This window comes from Nerophis ophidion, linkage group LG28 (assembly GCF_033978795.1).
Source record: "Nerophis ophidion isolate RoL-2023_Sa linkage group LG28, RoL_Noph_v1.0, whole genome shotgun sequence".
Classification (NCBI taxonomy): domain Eukaryota; kingdom Metazoa; phylum Chordata; class Actinopteri; order Syngnathiformes; family Syngnathidae; genus Nerophis; species Nerophis ophidion.
Genome location: NC_084638.1, coordinates 30998876 through 31018393, shown reverse-complemented (window position 1 = coordinate 31018393; position 19518 = coordinate 30998876). Strand labels below are relative to the sequence as shown.

Sequence of the window (19518 nt, the reverse complement as noted above, 5' to 3'; positions counted from 1 at the left end):
ATTTTAACATCATGCTAGTTTAGCAACACTAGCATATCTATGTTAAAGCCTGCTCTGAGCTGTGAGTTAAATGCTACCATTACATTTTAGCATCATGCTATATTAGCAACACCAGCATCGCTATATGAGCTACATGCCAACATTACATTTTAACATCATGCTAGGTTAGCAACACTAGCATAGCCATGTGCGCTACATGCCAACATTACATTTTAACATTATGCTAGGTTACCAACTTTACCATAGCTATGTGAGCTACATGCAAACATCATATTTTAACATCAAGCTAGATTAGCAACACCAGCTTAGCTATATGAGCTAAATACTAGCTTTATAGCAACAATAACACAGCTATGCGTGCTACATGCTGACAATACATTTCACAACTTTACCATAGCTATGTGAACTACATGATAATACATTTTACCATCATGCTAAATTAGCAACACTAGCACAGCTATATGAGCTACATGCTAACATTACATTTTAAAACCATGCTAGTTTAACAACATCAGCTTCACTATATGAGCTAAATACTAGCATTACACTTTAACATCATGCGAGGTTAGCAACAATAACACAGCTATGCGTGCTTCATGCTAACAATACATTTCACAACTTTACCGTAGCTATGTGAGCTACATGATAACAATACATTTTAACATCATGCTAAATTAGCAACACTAGCATGGCTATATGAGCTACATGCTAACATTACATTTTAACACCATGCTAGTTTAACAACATCAGCATAGCTATATGAGCTACATGCTACTATTACATTTCAACGTCATGCTAGGTTGGCTACACTAGCATAGCTATGCGAGCTTCATGCTAACACAGCAGGTGAGTTCATAGTAAAGCCGTGGGTCTGAGACACCTTGAAAATGATTTGTCTGCCTTTCTAAAAACAGATACGGAAGGAAGCCAGCCCTGTTCACCATGATGCTCCTTCAGACGGTTGCTGTGACGGCGCAGATGTTCTCTCCCAGTTGGGAGATCTTCACTTTCACTTTCTTCCTTGCAGGCGCAGGGGGGTTCTCCAATTACATCATCGCCTTTGTGCTGGGTAACGTTACGGATTTTTTTAAAGGGATGTCCGATAATATCGGCCAAGTATTCTGTTGAAAACGTTGCGGTATGATGATGCGTGTGCGTGACGTCACGGATTGTGGCGGACATTTTGATCCAGCTATAAGTAGTCTGCTTTAATCGCATAATTACACAGTATTCTGGACATCTGTGTTGCTGAATCTTTTGCAATTTGTTCAATTAATAATGAAGACGTCAAAGAAGAAAGATGTAGGTAGGAAGCGGTGAATTGCGGTCGCCTTTAGCAACACAAACACAGCCGGTGTTTCCTTGTTTACATTCGGCTCTTACCGTAGACATGAGCGGAGAGTTTGCGTCGTTCCCCCTGCAGCTGTGGACTCTCTTGCCTCCTCCCACCGGCCGCCACCGACCGTCGGATGCTTACTCGGTGGAGGGAAAAAAAAATAAAAATCTCAGCCCGGCTGCCTTGCCTCGTCGAGAAACGTGGCTTCCCTCGGAGACACTGGCGGTCACCACACCCCTCCGACTTATATAATCTCACTAAAACAATAGTAACACAATAAGCAGATAAGGGATTGTCCAGAATTATCCTAGTAAATTAATCTTACATCCTCGCTCGAATTAATGGGGAAATTGTTGTTTTCTCTGTCCGAATCGCTCTAGCTGCTGGAGGCTATGATTATAAACAATGTGAGGATGTGAGGAGCTCTACAACCCGTGACGTCACGCGCACATCGTCTGCTACTTCCGGTAAAGGCAAAGCTTTTTTTATTAGCGACCAAAAGTTGCAAACTTTATCGTGGATGTTCTCTACTAAATCCTTTCAGCAAAAATATGGCAATATCGCGAAATGATCAAGTATGACAAATAGAATGGACCTGCTATCCCCGTTTGAATAAGAAAATCTCATTTCAGTAGGCTTTTAAGTGTCTTTAACTTTTCATCTATTATTTATTTGACTTATTATTCAATGTTTTTAGTTGTATTTTATCAGATAAAATACATTGCAACACATGCCAATACGGCCGGTTTAGTTGACTAAATTACAATTTTAAATTTCCCGCGGAGTTTCTTGTTGAAAACGTTGCGAATGATGACACGTATGATGACGCGTGTTTGTGACGTCTCGGGTTGGAGGGGACATATTAGCCTAGCACCACTTACGGCTAAAAGTCATCTCTTTTCATCGCATACTTACACAGTAATTTGGACATCTGTGTTGCTGAATGTTTTGCAATTTGCTCAATTAATAATGGAGGCGTCAAAGAAGAATGCTGTTGGTGGAAAGCGGCCTTTAGCAACCGAAACACAGCCGGTGTTTCTTTTGTTTGTTGTGAAGCTTTAACACAGAGCGGTCAAGAAGAACATGTTTCTCTACGTCAACCAGCAAGTTTTTGGATGGGAAAATTGTGACATTAAGTCGGCTCTTTTGAATTGAAATATTTATTTAAAACCTGCACAGTGCAACTAAACACAGGTTTTGTTTTTTTGTACATTTTGGCAGAGATGTTGATGCAAGGCTTGAAAAGGGGTTGGATGAAGCAGATGCTTATAACCCCTCTCACTCGTTCCACATTTAACACAAACAATAATTGGCCCTGCGACGAGGTGGCGACTTGTCCAGAGTGTACCCCGCCTTCCACCCGATTGTAGCTGAGATAGGCGCCAGCGCCCCCCGAGACTCCAAAAGGGAATAAGCGGTATAAAAATGGATGGAATATAATACAAGTATTATATACTTGTATATAATACTATAAACAAAAACAAGAAAAACTCCTGTACACTAACAATACTATGAGACAATAATAATAATAATAATAATAATAATAGATTAGATTTATATCGCGCTTTTCTATTGTTAGATATTCAAAGCGCTCACAGAGGAGTTGGAACCCATCATTCATTCATTCACACCTGGTAGTGGTAAGCTACATCTACAAGACGAGACAAAACACACACACACACACACACACACACACACACACACACACACACACACACACACACACACACACACACACACACACACACACACACACACACACACACACACACACACACACACACACACACACACACACACACACACACACACACACACACGGGCCCAAACACTCTCTGACCATACACCTCTCTCCCATCGTGCTGAGGGCATCACTCTTTTTCCTTTTCATACTTCTTCAGTACTTCTTTTTTAAATAGTGTTTTAAATTGAATCAAACCGGAGACTTCAGTGGATTACGTGACATCCTCCTGCAGCTCAAAGAGGCAGCTGTGATCTTGGCTCCTCGGCTTCTCTCCGAGACACTGGCGTTCACCGCAGCCATCCGACTTTCAGGTATGACTTTACAATCTCAATAAAACACTATTAAAACAATAACCAGATAAGGGATCTTCCAGAATTATCCTAGTAAATATGTCTAATTACATCTGAAACGCTCCCACTGCCGTCGCCTATTCTTTTTTTTTTCTTGTGCTTCACTCTAACTTTCCTCATCCACGAATCTTTCTTCCTCGCTCTAATTAATGGGGAAATTGTCGCTTTCTCAGTTCGAATAGCTCTTGCTGCTGGAGGCTATGATTGTAAACAATGTGAGGATGTGAGGAGCCCTACAACCCGTGACGTCACACGCACATCGTCTGCTACTTCCGGTAAATGCAAGGCTTTTTTATTAGCGACCAAAAATTGCAAACTTTATCGTGGATGTTCTCTAATAAATCCTTTCAGCAAAAATATGGCAATATTGCAAAATGATCAAGTATGACACATAGAATGGACCTGCTATCCCCGTTTGAATAAGAACATCTCATTTCAATAGGCCTTTAAGAGTTGACAATATCAGAATACCGGCAAAAAAGCCATTATCGGACATCTCTAATTTTTTTGTATACAACACAGATAGTGGCGGCTGCTATGGACGCTCTATTAGCATGTATGTAAGAAGTGACTTGTGAATGTTTGGTCCTTAGGAACAGAAATCCTCAACTCCAAGGCTCGGGTGGTCTTCTGCTCCCTGGGGGTCTTCATGAGCTCTGCCATAGGGTACATGCTTATGCCACCGGTGGCGTACTTTTTGCGCTCGTGGAGGATGCTGATGATCCCCATGGCCGCCTCAGGACTGATAAACATACCGCTGTGGTGGTGAGAAAACTATTTGGCATTGCTTCGGCCATCTTGCAAATATTTGACAATATTCGCTGAAATTATTATTTTCATAAATGACTATTTACTCTATAAAGTGTTTCCTCGATGTACGAGTATGCAGCCGCTAGGTGGCGCTGAAAATGGCACATTGAACCACCACTTTTTAGCAGTCCCTCCAAGATTTTGCTGGCTCTTTTTGTGACTTTTCAGCAGTTTTTGTTTTTTAGAAAGTTGCTACAAATATTTTAAATTTGGATGTTTTAAATATATATATTTTTTTAAATACTGTAACATGGAATGGATTTTCCGTCAGTGTTTCAAGTGATCCGTTTCACCTTAACTTGGAAAGCATAATTGTAAAACCAATACTGTGAACTTGATGTTCTACTCGTTTTAGACTTAGACTTCCTTTTTAATTGTCATTGAAATTTGAACTTTACGGTACAAAGCTCAGTAGAGACCTAAAAGTAGACACTGAGTGACAGTCTAACCTACCTTTTTAATCATTATAACCAACATTATGAATACTTTCATACTTATAATTGCAGAAAGAAACTCCACTATCGCTACTATTTGAGCTACATGCTAACATTGCATTTTAACATCATGCTCGGTTGGCAACACGAGTATAGCTATGTGAGCTACATGCTAACAATACATTTTCACATCATGCTAGGTTAGCAACACTAGAATATCCATATGGACTACATGCTAACATTATAATTTAACATCATGTTAGCTTAGCTACTTGAGCTACTTGCAAACATTACATTTTAACATAATTTCAGGTTGGCAACCTTAGCATAGTTATGTGAGCTACATGCTAACATTACCTTTTAACACCATACTAAGTTACCAACACTAGCATCGAAAACAATTAGTAAAGATATGTAAGCTACATGCTAACATTCCATTTTAACATCTTGCAGCATGCTAGGTTAGCAACACTGGCATAGCTCTGTAAGCTACATGCAAACATTACAATGTAACATAATGCCAGGTTGGCAACATTAGCATAGTTAAGTTTTTTACATGCTAACATTACCTTTTACCATAATGCTAGGTTAGCAACACTAATATAACTATGTGAGCTACATGCTAACTAACAATACATTTTTATATCATGCTAGGTTAGCAACACTTGAATATATATATATGGGCTACATGCTAACATTATAATTTAATGTCATGTTAGCTTAGGAACAATAGTATAGCTACTTGAGCTACTTGCTGACATTACATTTTAACATAATTCCAGGTTGGCAACATTAGCATAGTTATGTGAGCTAAATGCTAACATTACCTTTTAACACCATACGAAGTAAGCAACACTAGCATCGCTATGTGAGCTACATGCTAACATTGCATTTTAACATCATACTAAGTTAGCACCACTAAAAAAAATATGTGAGCTGGATGCTAACATTACATTTGAACAACATTAGTAAAGCTATGTAATCTACATGCTAACATTACATTTGAACATTAGTAAAGCTATGTAATCTACATGCTAACATTACATTTTAACATCATGCAACATGCTAGGTTAGCAATACTCGCATAGCTCTGTAAGCTACATGCAAACATTACAATTTAACATAATGCCAGGTTGGCAACATTAGCATAGTTATGTTAGATAGATAGATAGATAGATAGTACTTTATTGATTCCTTCAGGAGAGTTCCTTCAGGAAAATTAAAACATTAGCTACATGTTAACATTACGTTTTAACATAATGCTAGGCTAGCAACACTGGCATCGCTGTGTGAGCTACATGCTAACATTACCTTTTCACAAAATGCTAGGTTAGCAATACTAACTTCGCTATGTGAGCAACATGCTAACATTACATTTTAACATTAGTAAAGTTATGTAAGCTACATGCTAACATTACATTTGAACAACATTAGTAAAGCTATGATATCTACATGCTAATATTACATTTTAACATTAGTAAAGCTATGTAAGCTACATGCTAATATTACATTTTAACATTAGTAAAGCTATGTAAGCTACATGCTAACATTACATTTTAACATTAGTAAAGCTATGTGAGCTACATGCTAACATTACATTTTAACATTAGTAAAGCTATGTAAGCTACATGCTCACATTACATTTTAACATTAGTAAAGCTATGTAAGCTACATGCTAACATTACATTTTAACATTAGTAAAGCTATGTAAGCCACATGCTAACATTACATTTTAACATTAGTAAAGCTATGTGAGTTACGTGCTAACATTACATTTTGACATTAGTAAAGCTAAGTAAGCTACATGCTAATATTACATTTTAACATTAGTAAAGCTATGTGAGCTACATGCTAATATTACATTTTAACATCATGCACTATGCTAGATTAGCAACGCTAGCGTATGTAAGCAACATGAAAACTTTACAAAACATTACAAAAGTTTGATTAACATAATATTTGAAATTGGATTCAGATGTTGCACGAGGATATCGGAGGGCTGATGAATTATGAATGAGTTCATACCGACAGCCATCAGACTGTAAAATACATATGTTCCTGGACTGCACTTGAATGTAGAATAGATTTATATTATTCATATATTATGTATATAATATATGTTATGTATTATTTATTATTATTATTGTTTATTGTGAACAAACTGTGGTTCTGAATTTCCCCCAGGGATTAATAAAGTACTTTCTATTCTATTCTAAAGCTCCACTAATCAATGTGGTGCAGGTGGATCCCCGAGTCTCCTCGCTGGCTGCTCTCTCAGGGCCGCGTGGAGGAGGCGGAGTCCATACTGAAAGTCGCCGCTCAGACAAATCAGGTTGCCACCCCAGACGCCATTTTTACAAAGGCTGAGGTAAAAAAAAAAAAAAGATTATTTCTTAAGGTTTGGGTAGTGATTTGAAGTGAGTATTTTTTGTGTGTGTCAGATTGAAGATGCTTTGAGGATGAAAGAGAAGAAATATAACATCAAAGACATCGTGAGGAGCTGCAATGTTTACAGCGTCACCGTGTTGTGTCAACTTCTGTGGTAGGACTCTTATTTCATTGTGTCTTTCTTATGTGCTACAGCAGGGGTCACCAACGCAGCCCCCGCTGGACTGTTCTAAAAATAGCTCAAATAGCAGCACTTACCAGTGAGCTGCCTCTATTTATTTACTAGCAAGCTGGTCTCGCTTTGCTCGACATTTTTAATTCTAAGAGAGACAAAACTCAAATAGAATTTGAAAATCCAAGAAAATGTTGGTCTTCACTTGTTTAAATAAATTCCTTAATTTTTTTTACTTTGCTTCTTATAACTTTCAGAAAGACAATTTTAGAGAAAAATACAACCTTAAAAAATGATTTTAGGATTTTTAAACACATGTCAATCAATCAATCAATGTTTACTTATATAGCCCTAAATCACTAGTGTCTCAAAGGGCTGCACAAACCACAACACAAACCACATCCTCGGTAAGCCCACATAAGGGCAAGGAAAACTCACACCCAGTGGGACGTCGGTGACAATGATGACTATGAGAACCTTGGAGAGGAGGAAAGCAATGGATGTCGAGCAGGTCTAACATGATACTGTGAAAGTTTAATCCATAATGGATCCAACACAGTCGCAAGAGTCCAGTCCAAAGTGGATCCAACGCAGCAGCGAGAGTCCCGTTCACAGCGGAGCCAGCAGGAAACCATCCCAAGCGGAGGCGGATCAGCAGCGCAGAGATGTCCCCAGCCGATATGCCTTTTTACCTTTTAAATTCCTTCCTCTTCTTTCCTGACAATTTAAATCAATGTTCAAGTAAAAATTTTTTTTTTTATTGTTAAGAATAATAAATACATTTTAATTGAATTCTTCATTTTATCTTCTGTTTTTTTGACGAGGAATATTTGTGAAATGTTGCTTTACATATATGATTAAAATTCAAAAAAATATTCTGGCAAATCTAGAAAATCTTTAGAATCAAATTTTAATCTTATTTCAAAGTCTTTTGAATTTCTTTTAAAATGTTTGTTCTGGAAAATCTAGAAGAAATAATGTTTTGTCTTTGTTAGAAATATAGCTTGGTCCAATTTGTTATATATTCTAACATAGTGCAGATTGGATTTTAACCAATTTAGAACATGTGATCAAAATTCTAAAATTAATCTTATTCAGGAAAAATTACTAATGATGTTCCATAAAAAAAAAATTATTTTTTTTTTCAAAAAGATTTGAATTAGCTAGTTTTTTCCTTCTTTTTTTCGGTTGAATTTTGAATTTTAAAGAGTCGAAATTGAAGCTAAACTATGTTTCAAAATGTAATTTTCATTTTTTTCCCTGTTTTTTCCTCTTTTAAACTGTTCAATTAAGTGGTTTTTTTCATCATTTATTCTCTACAAAAAACCTTCCGTAAAAGGAAAAAATTGAGCAAATTGGCTATTTCTGGCAATTTAATTAAGTGTGTATCAAACTGGTAGCCCTTCGCATGAATCAGTACCCAAGAAGAAACTCTTGGTTTTAAAAAGGTTGGTGACCCCTGTGCTACAGCGACACTAATTTCAACTTGCTTTTATGTGGCCTTGATGCTAGTATTTCAAAGTGTGTCTGAAACTTTAATGACTCATTATTAGGGACCGAATGTCCCTTTGGGACGGAGGACCCTATTGAATTTCTAACGTTTTATTCTTTCTTTCCTTATTATTATTCCGCAGCTTTGAGCTGTAATTTGACCCCCTTAACATGTTTTGAAACTCACCACATCAGGACTGGCAAACATTGCGATTTAATCAAAAAACCTAACCCCAAAACTAAAAATTGCACTCTAGCGCCCCCTAGGAAGAAAACACAGACAAAACTGCCTGTAACTTCCAGTAGGAATGTCGTAGCGGCATGAAACAACAACCTCTATGTAGGTCTCTCTTAGACCTAGATTTAATTCAGGGAAATCCTTCAGCAAAAATCAACAGGAAGTTTGCAATTCCCCTTCAAAACTAAAGTTTTGTAAAAACACTCACCCTTGCCTCTTTGAAATGTAATTTGACCCCCTTAACATGCTTCAAAACTCACCACATCAGGACTGGCGAACATTGCGATTTAATCAAAAAACCTAACCCCAAAACTAAAAATTGCACTCTAGCGCCCCCTAGGAAGAAAACACAGACAAAACTGCCTGTAACTTCCAGCAGGAATGTCATAGCGACATGAAACAAAAACCCCTATGTAGGTCTCACTTAGACCTAGATTTCATTCAGGGACATCCTTCAGCAAAAATCAACAGGAAGTTTGCAATTTCCCCTTCAAAACTAAAGTTTTGTAAAAACACTCACCTTTGCCTTTTTGAGGTGTAATTTGACCCCCTTAACATGCTTCAAAACTCACCACATCAGGACTGGCAAACATTGCGGTTTAATCAAAAAACCTAACCCCAAAACTAAAAATTGCACTCTAGCGCCCCCTAGGAAGAAAACACAGACAAAACTGCCTGTAACTTCCAGCAGGAATGTCATAGCGACATGAAACAAAAACCTCTATGTAGGTCTCACTTAGACCTAGATTTCATTCAGGGACATCCTTCAGCAAAAATCAACAGGAAGTTTGCAATTCCCCCTTCAAAACATAAGTTTTGTAAAAAGACTCACCTTTGCCTCTTTGAGCTGTAATTTGACCCACTTATTATGCTTCAAAACTCACCAAACTGGATACACACAGCAGGATCTAATCAAAAAACCTAACCCCAAAACTCAAAATTGCGCTCTAGCGCCCCCTAGGAATAAAACACAGACAAAACTGCCTGTAACTTCCAGTGGGAACATTGTAGAGACATGAAACAAAAACCTCTATGTAGGTCTCCCTTAGACCTACATGTCTTATATTGACAACTTCCAGCAAAAATCAATAGGAAATTTGCAATTCCCCCTTCAAAACAAAAGTTTTGTAAAAAACGGTCCCCTTTTTTCAAACATTATCTCCTCTGAGCGCGTTTGTCTTGTCGGCTTCAAACTACCACAGGAGAGGGATTGAACCCTTCTGATTAAAAGTTGATGAAATAGTTTTTATTACTGCTACGGTTTTGATTTTATCAGCCTTCAAAGAACCGCTGCGCTGAAAACCATTTCAAAGATGGCCGCCGTGCGCAGACACAGTGAGGGAGACGTTTTTTTTCCGTACCGTCTGCTGCTGGTGCGCACGCACCACCATTAATGAGGGAGGGGCTGTGATCGTCTGCACCAAGATGGCTGCCAGGTGCCGTAGTTAAGCCGGTATGTTTTAAAGTTGTCGTTTGCCTGCATATCGTAAAAACAACCGTCCAACAACTAATTGTAAACTTATAGGTGCCGCCATCAGGGCCGAGTTGCGACGAGAGAGTGTGTCAGTGTTAAGATAGTACGTCGAGTTGGTAAGAAACCACAGACAAAACTGCCTGGAACTTCCAGTAGGAATGACGTACGGACATGAAACAAAAACCTCTATGTAGGTCTCACTTAGACCTACATTTCATATATTGACAACTCCCAGCAAAAATCAACAGGAAGTTTGCAATTCCCCCTTCAAAACATTATCTCCTCTGAGCGCGTTTGTCTTGTCGGCTTCAAATTACCACAGGAGAGGGATTGAACCCTCCTGATTAAAAGTTGATGAAAGAGTTTTTATTACTGCTACGGTTTTGATTTTATCAGCCTTCAAAGAACCGCTGCGCTGAAAACCATTTCAAAGATGGCCGCCGTGCACAGACACAGAGAGGGAGACGTTTTTTTCACAGTTTTTTTTCCCGTACCTTCTGCTGCTGGTGCACACGCACCAACATTCGTGAGGGAGGGGCTGTGATCGTCAATACCAAGATGGCTGTCTTGTCTCATTTTAAAACACTAGCAAATATATGTGAGCTACATGCTAACATTACAGTTTAACATCATGCTAGGTTACCAACACCGGCATGGCTATGTGAGCTACATTCTAACATTAATTATTAAAAACATGCTAGGTTAAAAACACTAACAAATATAAGTGAGCAAAATGCTTACATTACATTTTAACATCATGCTAAGTTACAAACACTACTAGCATGGCTATGTGAGCTACATGCTAAAGTTTGATTTTAACATCACACTATGTTAGCAAAACTGGCATGGCCATGTGAGCTACATGCTAACATTAAATGTTAACAACATGCAAGGTTAGAAACACTAGCAAAGATATGTGAGCTACATGCTAACATTACAGCTTAACATCATGCTATGTAACCAACATTACCATGGCTATGTGAGCTACATGCTAAAGTTAAATTTTAACGTCACGTTAGGTTAGCAACACTGGCGTAGCTATGTGAGCTACGTGCTAACATTAGTGAAGTGAAGTGAATTATATTTATATAGCGCTTTTCTCAAGTGACTCAAAGCGCTTTACATAGTGACACCCAATATCTAAGTTACATTTTTTTTAAACCAGTGTGGGTGGCACTGGGAGCAGGTGGGTAAAGTGTCTTGCCCAAAGACACAACGGCAGTAACTAGGACGGCACAAGCGGGAATCGAACCTGCAACCCTCAAGTTTCTAGCACGGCCACTCTACCAACCGAGCTATGCCGCCCCATTAAAAGTTAACAACATGCTAGGTTAGAAACACTAGCAAATATATGTGAGCTACATGCATACATTAGTGAATTGAAGTGAATTATATTTATATAGCGCTTTTTCTCTAGTGACTCAAAGCGCTTTACATAGTGAAACCCAATATCTAAGTTACATATAAACCAGTGTGGGTGGCACTGGGAGCAGGTGGGTAAAGTGTCTTGCCCAAGGACACAACGGCAGTGACTAGGGTGGCGGAAGCGGGGATCGAACCTGCAACCCTCAAGTTGCTGACACGGCCGCTCTACCAACCGAGCTATACCACCCCACATTAAAAGTTAACAACATGCTAGGTTAGAAACACTAGCAAATATATGTGAGCTACATACTAACCTTACATTTTTAGCATCATGCTAGGTTAGGAACACTAACATGGCTATGTGGGCTATATGCTAAAATTCAATTTTGACATCATGCTGGGTTAGCAACAATAGCAAAGACATGTGAGCTCCATGCTAACATTACATATTAACTTTGTGATAGGTTAGCAACACTAGCTTAGATATGTGAGCTCCATGCTAACATTGCATTGTAACATCACGCTATGTTAGCAACACCAGCATAGATATGTGATCTCCATGCTAACATTACATTTTAACATCACGCTAGGGTTAGCAACACGATCATAGACATGTGAGCGGCATGCTAACATTAAATGTTAACAACATGCAAGTTAGGAACACTAGCAATGTGAGCTTCCTGCTGACATTACATTTTAACATCAAGCTAGGTTAGCAACACTAGCACAGGTATGTGAGCTACATGCTAACATTCCATTTTCAAATCATGCTAGGTTAGCAACAGTAGCATTGCTATGTGACCGGCATGCTAACATTAAATGTTAACAACATGCAAGTTAGAAACACTAGCAAATATATGTGAGCTACATGCAAACATTCCATTTCAACATCACGCTAGGTTAGCAACACTAGCATAGGTATGTGAGCAAACATGCTAACATTACATTTTCAAATCATGCTAGGTTAGCAAGACTAGCATTGCTATGTGAGCAAACATGCTAACATTACATTTCCAAATCATGCTAGGTTAGCAACACTACCATAAATGTGTGAGCTACATGCTAATATTACATTTTCAAATCATGCTAGGTTAGCAACAAGAGCATATATATGTGAGCTCCGTGCTAACATTACATTTTAACATCACGCTAGGTTAGCAACACTACTATAGATATGTGCACTACATGCTATCATTACATTTTACACGTCACTCTAGGTTAGAAACACTGTCATAGATATGTGAGCTAAATGCTAACATTAAATTTTCAGATCATGCTAGATTAGCAACACAAGCATAGATATGTGAGCTACATGCTAACATTACATTTTAACGTCACGTTAGGTTAGCAAAACTAACAGATATGTGACCTACATGCTAACATTACATTTTAACGTATCGTTAGGTTAGCAACACTGGCATAGATGTGAGCTACCTGCTAACATTACATTTTCAAATCATGCTAGGTTAGCAGCACTAACATAGCTATGTGAGCTACCTGCTAACATTACATTTTCAAATCATGCTAGGTTAGCAACACTAGCAAATATATGTGAGCTACATGCTAACATTACATTTCTACATCACGCTAGGTTAGCAACACTAGCATAGATACGGGAGCTACCTGCTAACATTACATTTTCAAATCATGCTAGGTTAGCAACACTAGCAAATATATGTGAGCTACATGCTAACATTACATTTTGAAATCATGCTAGGTTAGCTTACTCACTGAAACGAAAACTCCATGATGGTAATATTCTAAAACTGGCATCATATTTTCATATGATCCCTTTTCCCGCAGGTTCGTCATCACCCTCAGTTACTACGCCTTGATCCTCAACACCTCCAACCTGCACGGCGACCCCTACCTGAACTGCTTCCTGTCGGCGGTGACGGAGGTGCCGGCGTACCTCATCGCCCTCCTGCTGCTGCACTTCTGCTACCGCCGCCTGAGCCAGTCCACCACGCTGTTGGTGGGCGGAGTCATGATCCTGTGCGTCCACCTCATTCCCATAGGTAAGGACAGGTGACTTCCTGTCGAGGAGCACAACAGCTGATTAGCAGTCAGGCAGCCATGGAGTCCTGTTAAGTGGTTAGAGTGTCCTCCCTGAGGTCGGCAGGTCGTGAGTTCAAACCCCAGCCGAGTCATACCAAAGACTATAAAAATGGGACCTATTATCTCCCTGCTTGGCACTCAGCATCAAGGGATGGAATTGGGGGTTAAATAATCCAAAAAGGACTCCCGGGCGCGGCCTCACATCCCAGTGGGTGAACAAGGGGATGGGTCAAATGCAGAAGCCACATTTCACCACACCTAGTTAGGGTTGTCCAAATATCGGATCGGCCGCCGATATTTACCAAAAAATGCGTATCGGCAAGGCATGGGAAAATGCCGATCCAGATCCAGTTAAAAAAAGACTGGTCCGTGTTTTCCAACGCACCCATTTAAATAATACATTCCACTATTCTGCTGCTCCCTAAGCTCCGTTCCACATTTTCCAGCACACCTTCAACACATCCACAGGTCTGTGTTCTAACCGTGAATTAGAAGTTATGGTAAAAATGTCAGCTGTGTGGGATTATTTTACCCTACAAAACGAAAAAGATGAAGAGGTGGAGTGCAAAACATGCCACAATAAACTCAAGAGTGGAGGTAAAGCTGTAAGACATTTTAATGACTCTTTAGAGTGAGAGGCTTTTTAGCACAGCCTCACTCATCATTGATGAACGCTGGAGCAGGCTGACACCTGAGCATCTTGAAGTGCTCGTCTTTGTTAGAAAGAATCTCCCCATTATGCTTGGACTTCAATTGTTTGCCCCCCTGACTGGGGCAAACAATTGAAAGGAGTGTGTAGATAGTTTATTTATTTGTTTTTTTTTAAGTTTACACTTGTTCAAGAGCAAGTATTGATGCTGAGTTATAGACATTTTATCCCACTCAGGTTGTTTGTGTGTTTTGCTTTTTTTAATGTTTACAGCATTATTTGCACTTTATACTGTTCACTTTTTTACTGTTCAATGATCCCATTTCTGTTTGTCATGTATACATTTTTCTATTTTGGGTTTATCCTTGAACACCAACCATTGTGTATTATTCAAACTCACCTAATTCAGCTGGCTAGTTGTTATCAAGAGTACTAAAACCCTTTTCAACATGAATCTGACAACTAAGTAGGCTAAATAACTTTAAACTTTAATACATGCTCGGATAGGCCAGTATCGGATCGGAAGTGCAAAAACAATATCGGTATCGGATCGGAAGTGCAAAAACCTGGGATCGGGACATCCCTACACCTAGTGTGCGTGTGACAATCATTGGTACTTTAACTGAACTAAAACTGGTAGAGTCAAACAGACAGCAAAGGAGTGCCGCCTGAATCAACAGCACACTCTGCTGGTCGATGCCAGTACTGCACTTGCATCAGGTCCGCAACACAGACGACCACAGCATTCTTCATGAATATATAATCATCAAAAATACAAGTAAAGTAGATATGACAGCACTGGGGTGTGTTGCGTATTAACAAATAAAATATGTTGCGTATTAACAAATAAAATCATAGCTTGCTTATTTCTGAAACCATTTTCACGCGCTTTACTCTATTGACACTGTAAAACAGGGGTCACCAACTTGTTTGAAACCAAGAGCTACCTCTTGGGTACTGATTAATGCGAAGGGCTACCAGTTTGATACGCACTTAAATAAATTGCCAGAAATAGCCAATTTGTTCAATTTACCTTTAAATCTATGTTGTTAAAAAATGGGTATTTCTGTCCGTCATTCCATCGTAAAAATGTTTTCCTTCTACGGAAGGTTTTTTGTAGAGAATAAATGATGGAAAAAAACACATAATTGAACGGTTTAAAAGAGGAGAAAAAACGAAAAAAAAAGAAAATTTCATTTTGAAACAGTTTCTCTTCAATTTCGACTCTTTAACATTGAAAATTCGACCGAAAAAATTAAGAGAAAAACTAGCTAATTCGAATCTTTTTGAAAAAATTAAAAAAATGATTCATGTAACATCATTAGAAATTTTTCCTGATTAAGATTAATTTTAGAATTTTGATGACATGTTTTAAATAGGTTAAAATCCAATCTGCACTTTGTTATAATATATAACAAATTGGACCAAGATATATTTCTAACAAAGACAAATCATTATTTCTTCTAGCTTTTCCAGAACAAAAATGAAATAAAATTTAAATTTGATCAGACAGATTTTCTAGATTTGCCAGAATATTTTTTATTTACTTTAATCCTAATAAGTTTGAAGAAATATTTCACAAATATTCTTTGTCGAAAAAACAGAAGCTAAAATGAAGAATTAAATTAAAATGTATTAATTATTCTTTACAATAAAAAAAAAATATTACTTGAACATTGATTTAAATTGTCAGGAAAGAAGAGGAAGCAATTTAAAAGGTAAAAAGGTATATGTGTTTAAAAATCCTAAAACCATTTTTTAAGGTTGTATTTTTTCTCTAAAATTGTCTTTCTGAAAGTTATAAGAAGCAAAGTAAAAAGATAAATGAATTTATAAGTCTTTAAAATATTTTCTTGGATTTTCAGATTCTATTTGAGTTTTTTTTCTCTTAGAATTAAAAATGTCGATCAAAGCAAGACCAGCTTGCTAGTAAATAAATAAAGTTTAAAAAATAGAGGCAGCTCACTGGTAAGTGCTGCTATTTGAGCTATATTTAGAACAGGCCAGCGGGCGACTCATCTGGTCCTTACAGGCTACCTGGTGCCCGCTAACACCGCATTGGTGACCCCTGATGTAAAAACATGCGCTTTAAATACATGTTTTATTTTATCTTTTTAAAATGTGCTTGTGAAATATTCTCAGTGTCCTCGTTTGAACTTTTTCCACTTAGACGATACTGACTTCGCAACCTTTTGTATGGGCCGATACCAACTTAATCCAATACGATATCAGCAGGAGACAAACATTTATTATTTAGTGAGCAACTAAAAAACACTGAGGATTTATGCTTTTAAAGTAGTTAGAAAATTTGTTTTTTTGGTGACAACTAGTGGTTGTAAAATCTAGAAAAAAAGTTTAGCTCACGATGCAATAAGATGAATGATGCGGACACGTTTGTTACTGCATACTCTCTAATTTGCTTCTGACTTGGAGACTTTGAACGTCTAAGTCAGGGGTCACCAACATTTTTGAAACCAAGAGCTACTTCTTGGGTACTGATTAATGCGAATGACTACCACTTTGATACACACTTAAATAAATTGCCAAAACTAGCCAATTTGCTCAATTTACCTTTTAATAAATAAATCTCAATATATTAAAAAAAATTGGTATTTCTGTCTATCATTCCGTCGTACATTTTTTTTTCTTTTACGGAAGGTTTTTTGTAGGGAAAAAATTAAACGGATTAAAAGAGGAGAAAACAGGAGAAAAATGAAAAATTAAATTTTGAAGCATAGTTTATCTTCAATTTCGACTCTTTAAATTCAAAATTCAACCAAAAGAAAGGACAGAAAAATTTGCTAATTTGAATCTTTTTGAAAAAGTTAAAAAAATTATTTATGGAACATCATTAGTAATATTTCCTCGTCAAGATTAATTTTAGTATTTTGATGACATGTTTTAAATAGGTTAAAATCCAATCTGCACTTTGTTAGAATATATAACAAATTGGACCAAGCTATATTTCTAACAAAGACAAATCATTATTTCTTCTGGATTTTCCAGAACAAAAATTTTAAAGAAATTCAAAAGACTTTGAAATAAGATTTAAATTTGATTTTACAGATTTTCTAGATTTCCCAGAATATTTTTATTTTATTTTAATCATAATAAGTTTGAAGAAATATTTTACAAATATTCTTCGTCGAAAAAACAGAAACTAAAATGAAGAATAAAATTAAAATCTATTAGATATGCTTTACAATAAAAAAAAATAATTTACTTTAACATGGATTTTAATTGTCAGGAAAGAAGTGGAAGGAATTTAAAAAGGTAAAAAGGTATACGTGTTTAAAAATCCTAAAATCATTTTTAAGGTTGTATTTTTCTCTAAAATTGTATTTCTGAAAGTTATAAGAAGCAAAGTAAAAAATAAATGTATTTATTTCAACAAGTGAAGACCAAGTCTTTAGAATATATTTTTGCATTTTCAAATTCTATTTGAGTTTTGTCTCTCTTAGAATTAAAAATGTCGAGCAAAGCGAGACCACCTTGCTAGTAAATAAATAAAATTTTAAAAATAGAGGCAGCTCACTGGTGCCCGCGGGCACCGCGTTGGGGACCCCTGGTCTAAGTAATAAATATAATTATTTGATACTTGTTTATGTTGACAAATGTACTGTTTTATTGTGAAATAATTATTACGGATAGTCCATGGTTCTCGCCCGGAAAAGGGTGGAGTGCCATCTCCGGGTTGGGGAGGAGATCTTGCCCCGAGTGGAGGAGTTCAAGTACCTCGGAGTCTTGTTCACGAGTGAGGGAAGAGTGGATTGTGAGGTGGACAGGCGGATCGGTGCGGCGTCTTCAGTAATGCGGACGTTGTATCGATCCGTTGTGGTGAAAAAGGAGCTGAGCCGGAAGGCAAAGCTCTCAATTTACCGGTTGATCTACGTTCCCATCCTCACCTACGGTCATGAGCGTTGGGATATGACCGATAAGACAAGATCACGGGTACAAGCGGCTGAAATGAGTTTCCTCCGACAGGAGGCGGGTCTCTCCCTTAGAAATAGGGTGAGAAGCTCTGTCATCAGGGAAGAACTCAAAGTAAACCCGCTGCTCCTCCACATCGAGAAGAGCCAGATGAGGTGGTTCGGGGATCTGGTCAGGATGGCACCCGAACGCCTCCCTATCGATATTCTAATTCACGAATCTTTCATCCTCGCTCAAATTAATGGGGAAATTGTCGCTTTCTCGGTCCGAATTGATCTTACTGCTGGTGGCTCCCATTATAAACAATGTGAATATGTGTGGAGCCCTGCAACTCGTGACATAACGCACACTACTTCCGGTAAAGGCAGGGCTTTTCTATTAGCGACCAAAAGTTGCAAACTTTATCGTGGATGTTCTCTACTAAATCCTTTCGGCAAAAATATGGCAATATCGCGAAATGATCAAGTATGACACATCGAATGGACCTGCTATCCCCGTTTAAATAAGAACATCTCATTTCAGTAGGCCTTGAATTGGTCTTATTTGCCAACAACTTGCAGACCTCCAGTGGGGGGCCGTGCTGCTGGAGATGTTGGGGAAATTCGGCGTGACGTCTGCGTTCTGCGTGGTGTACACCGTCACCTCGGAGCTCTTCCCCACCGTCATTCGGAACACGGCCATGGGCTTCTGCTCCATGGCCGCTCGTATCGGAACCATCCTCTCCCCCTTCATCATCTACTTGGGTGAGTTAGTCGTATTGCCGGGTCCGCAAAGGATTCATGCCGACCGCTTGATGAAATACTTTCCCACTTAGGACAATATTATCAAGCGCTACCCTACATTCTCATGGGAACGTTGGCCATTTTTGGGGCCTTTCTTTGTCTGCTGCTGCCGGAGACGTTCGGAAAACCTTTACCGGAAACCATGTCACAGATGCAGACCGTGTGTAGGTGAGTGGACTCTACAACACAAGCATAACTATGTGAGCTACATGCTAAAATCACATTTTAACATCATGTCAGGTTAGCAACACTAGCATAGCTATGTGAGCTACATGCCAACATCACATTTTAACATCA

General features: G+C 38.2%; 2 protein-coding genes across 2 annotated transcripts in view; one reads left to right on the top strand and one right to left on the bottom strand.

Annotated features, from left to right (window-relative positions):
- Nucleotides 1–19518, bottom strand: part of LOC133545681 (solute carrier family 22 member 4-like) — a 145246-nt gene that overhangs the window by 118260 nt on the left and 7468 nt on the right. Inside the window, exon 2 of the mRNA XM_061891486.1 lies at nt 13673–13838. The gene's annotated coding sequence lies outside the window, so the exon portion shown is untranslated. The remainder of the gene's footprint in view (nt 1–13672; nt 13839–19518) is intronic.
- Nucleotides 1–19518, top strand: part of LOC133545682 (organic cation/carnitine transporter 2-like) — a 28087-nt gene that overhangs the window by 7188 nt on the left and 1381 nt on the right. The window contains exons 3-9 of the mRNA XM_061891488.1: nt 915–1069; nt 4024–4195; nt 6916–7042; nt 7116–7216; nt 13606–13820; nt 19000–19182; nt 19254–19389. Coding sequence (XP_061747472.1) covers nt 915–1069; nt 4024–4195; nt 6916–7042; nt 7116–7216; nt 13606–13820; nt 19000–19182; nt 19254–19389 — 1089 coding nt within the window. The remainder of the gene's footprint in view (nt 1–914; nt 1070–4023; nt 4196–6915; nt 7043–7115; nt 7217–13605; nt 13821–18999; nt 19183–19253; nt 19390–19518) is intronic.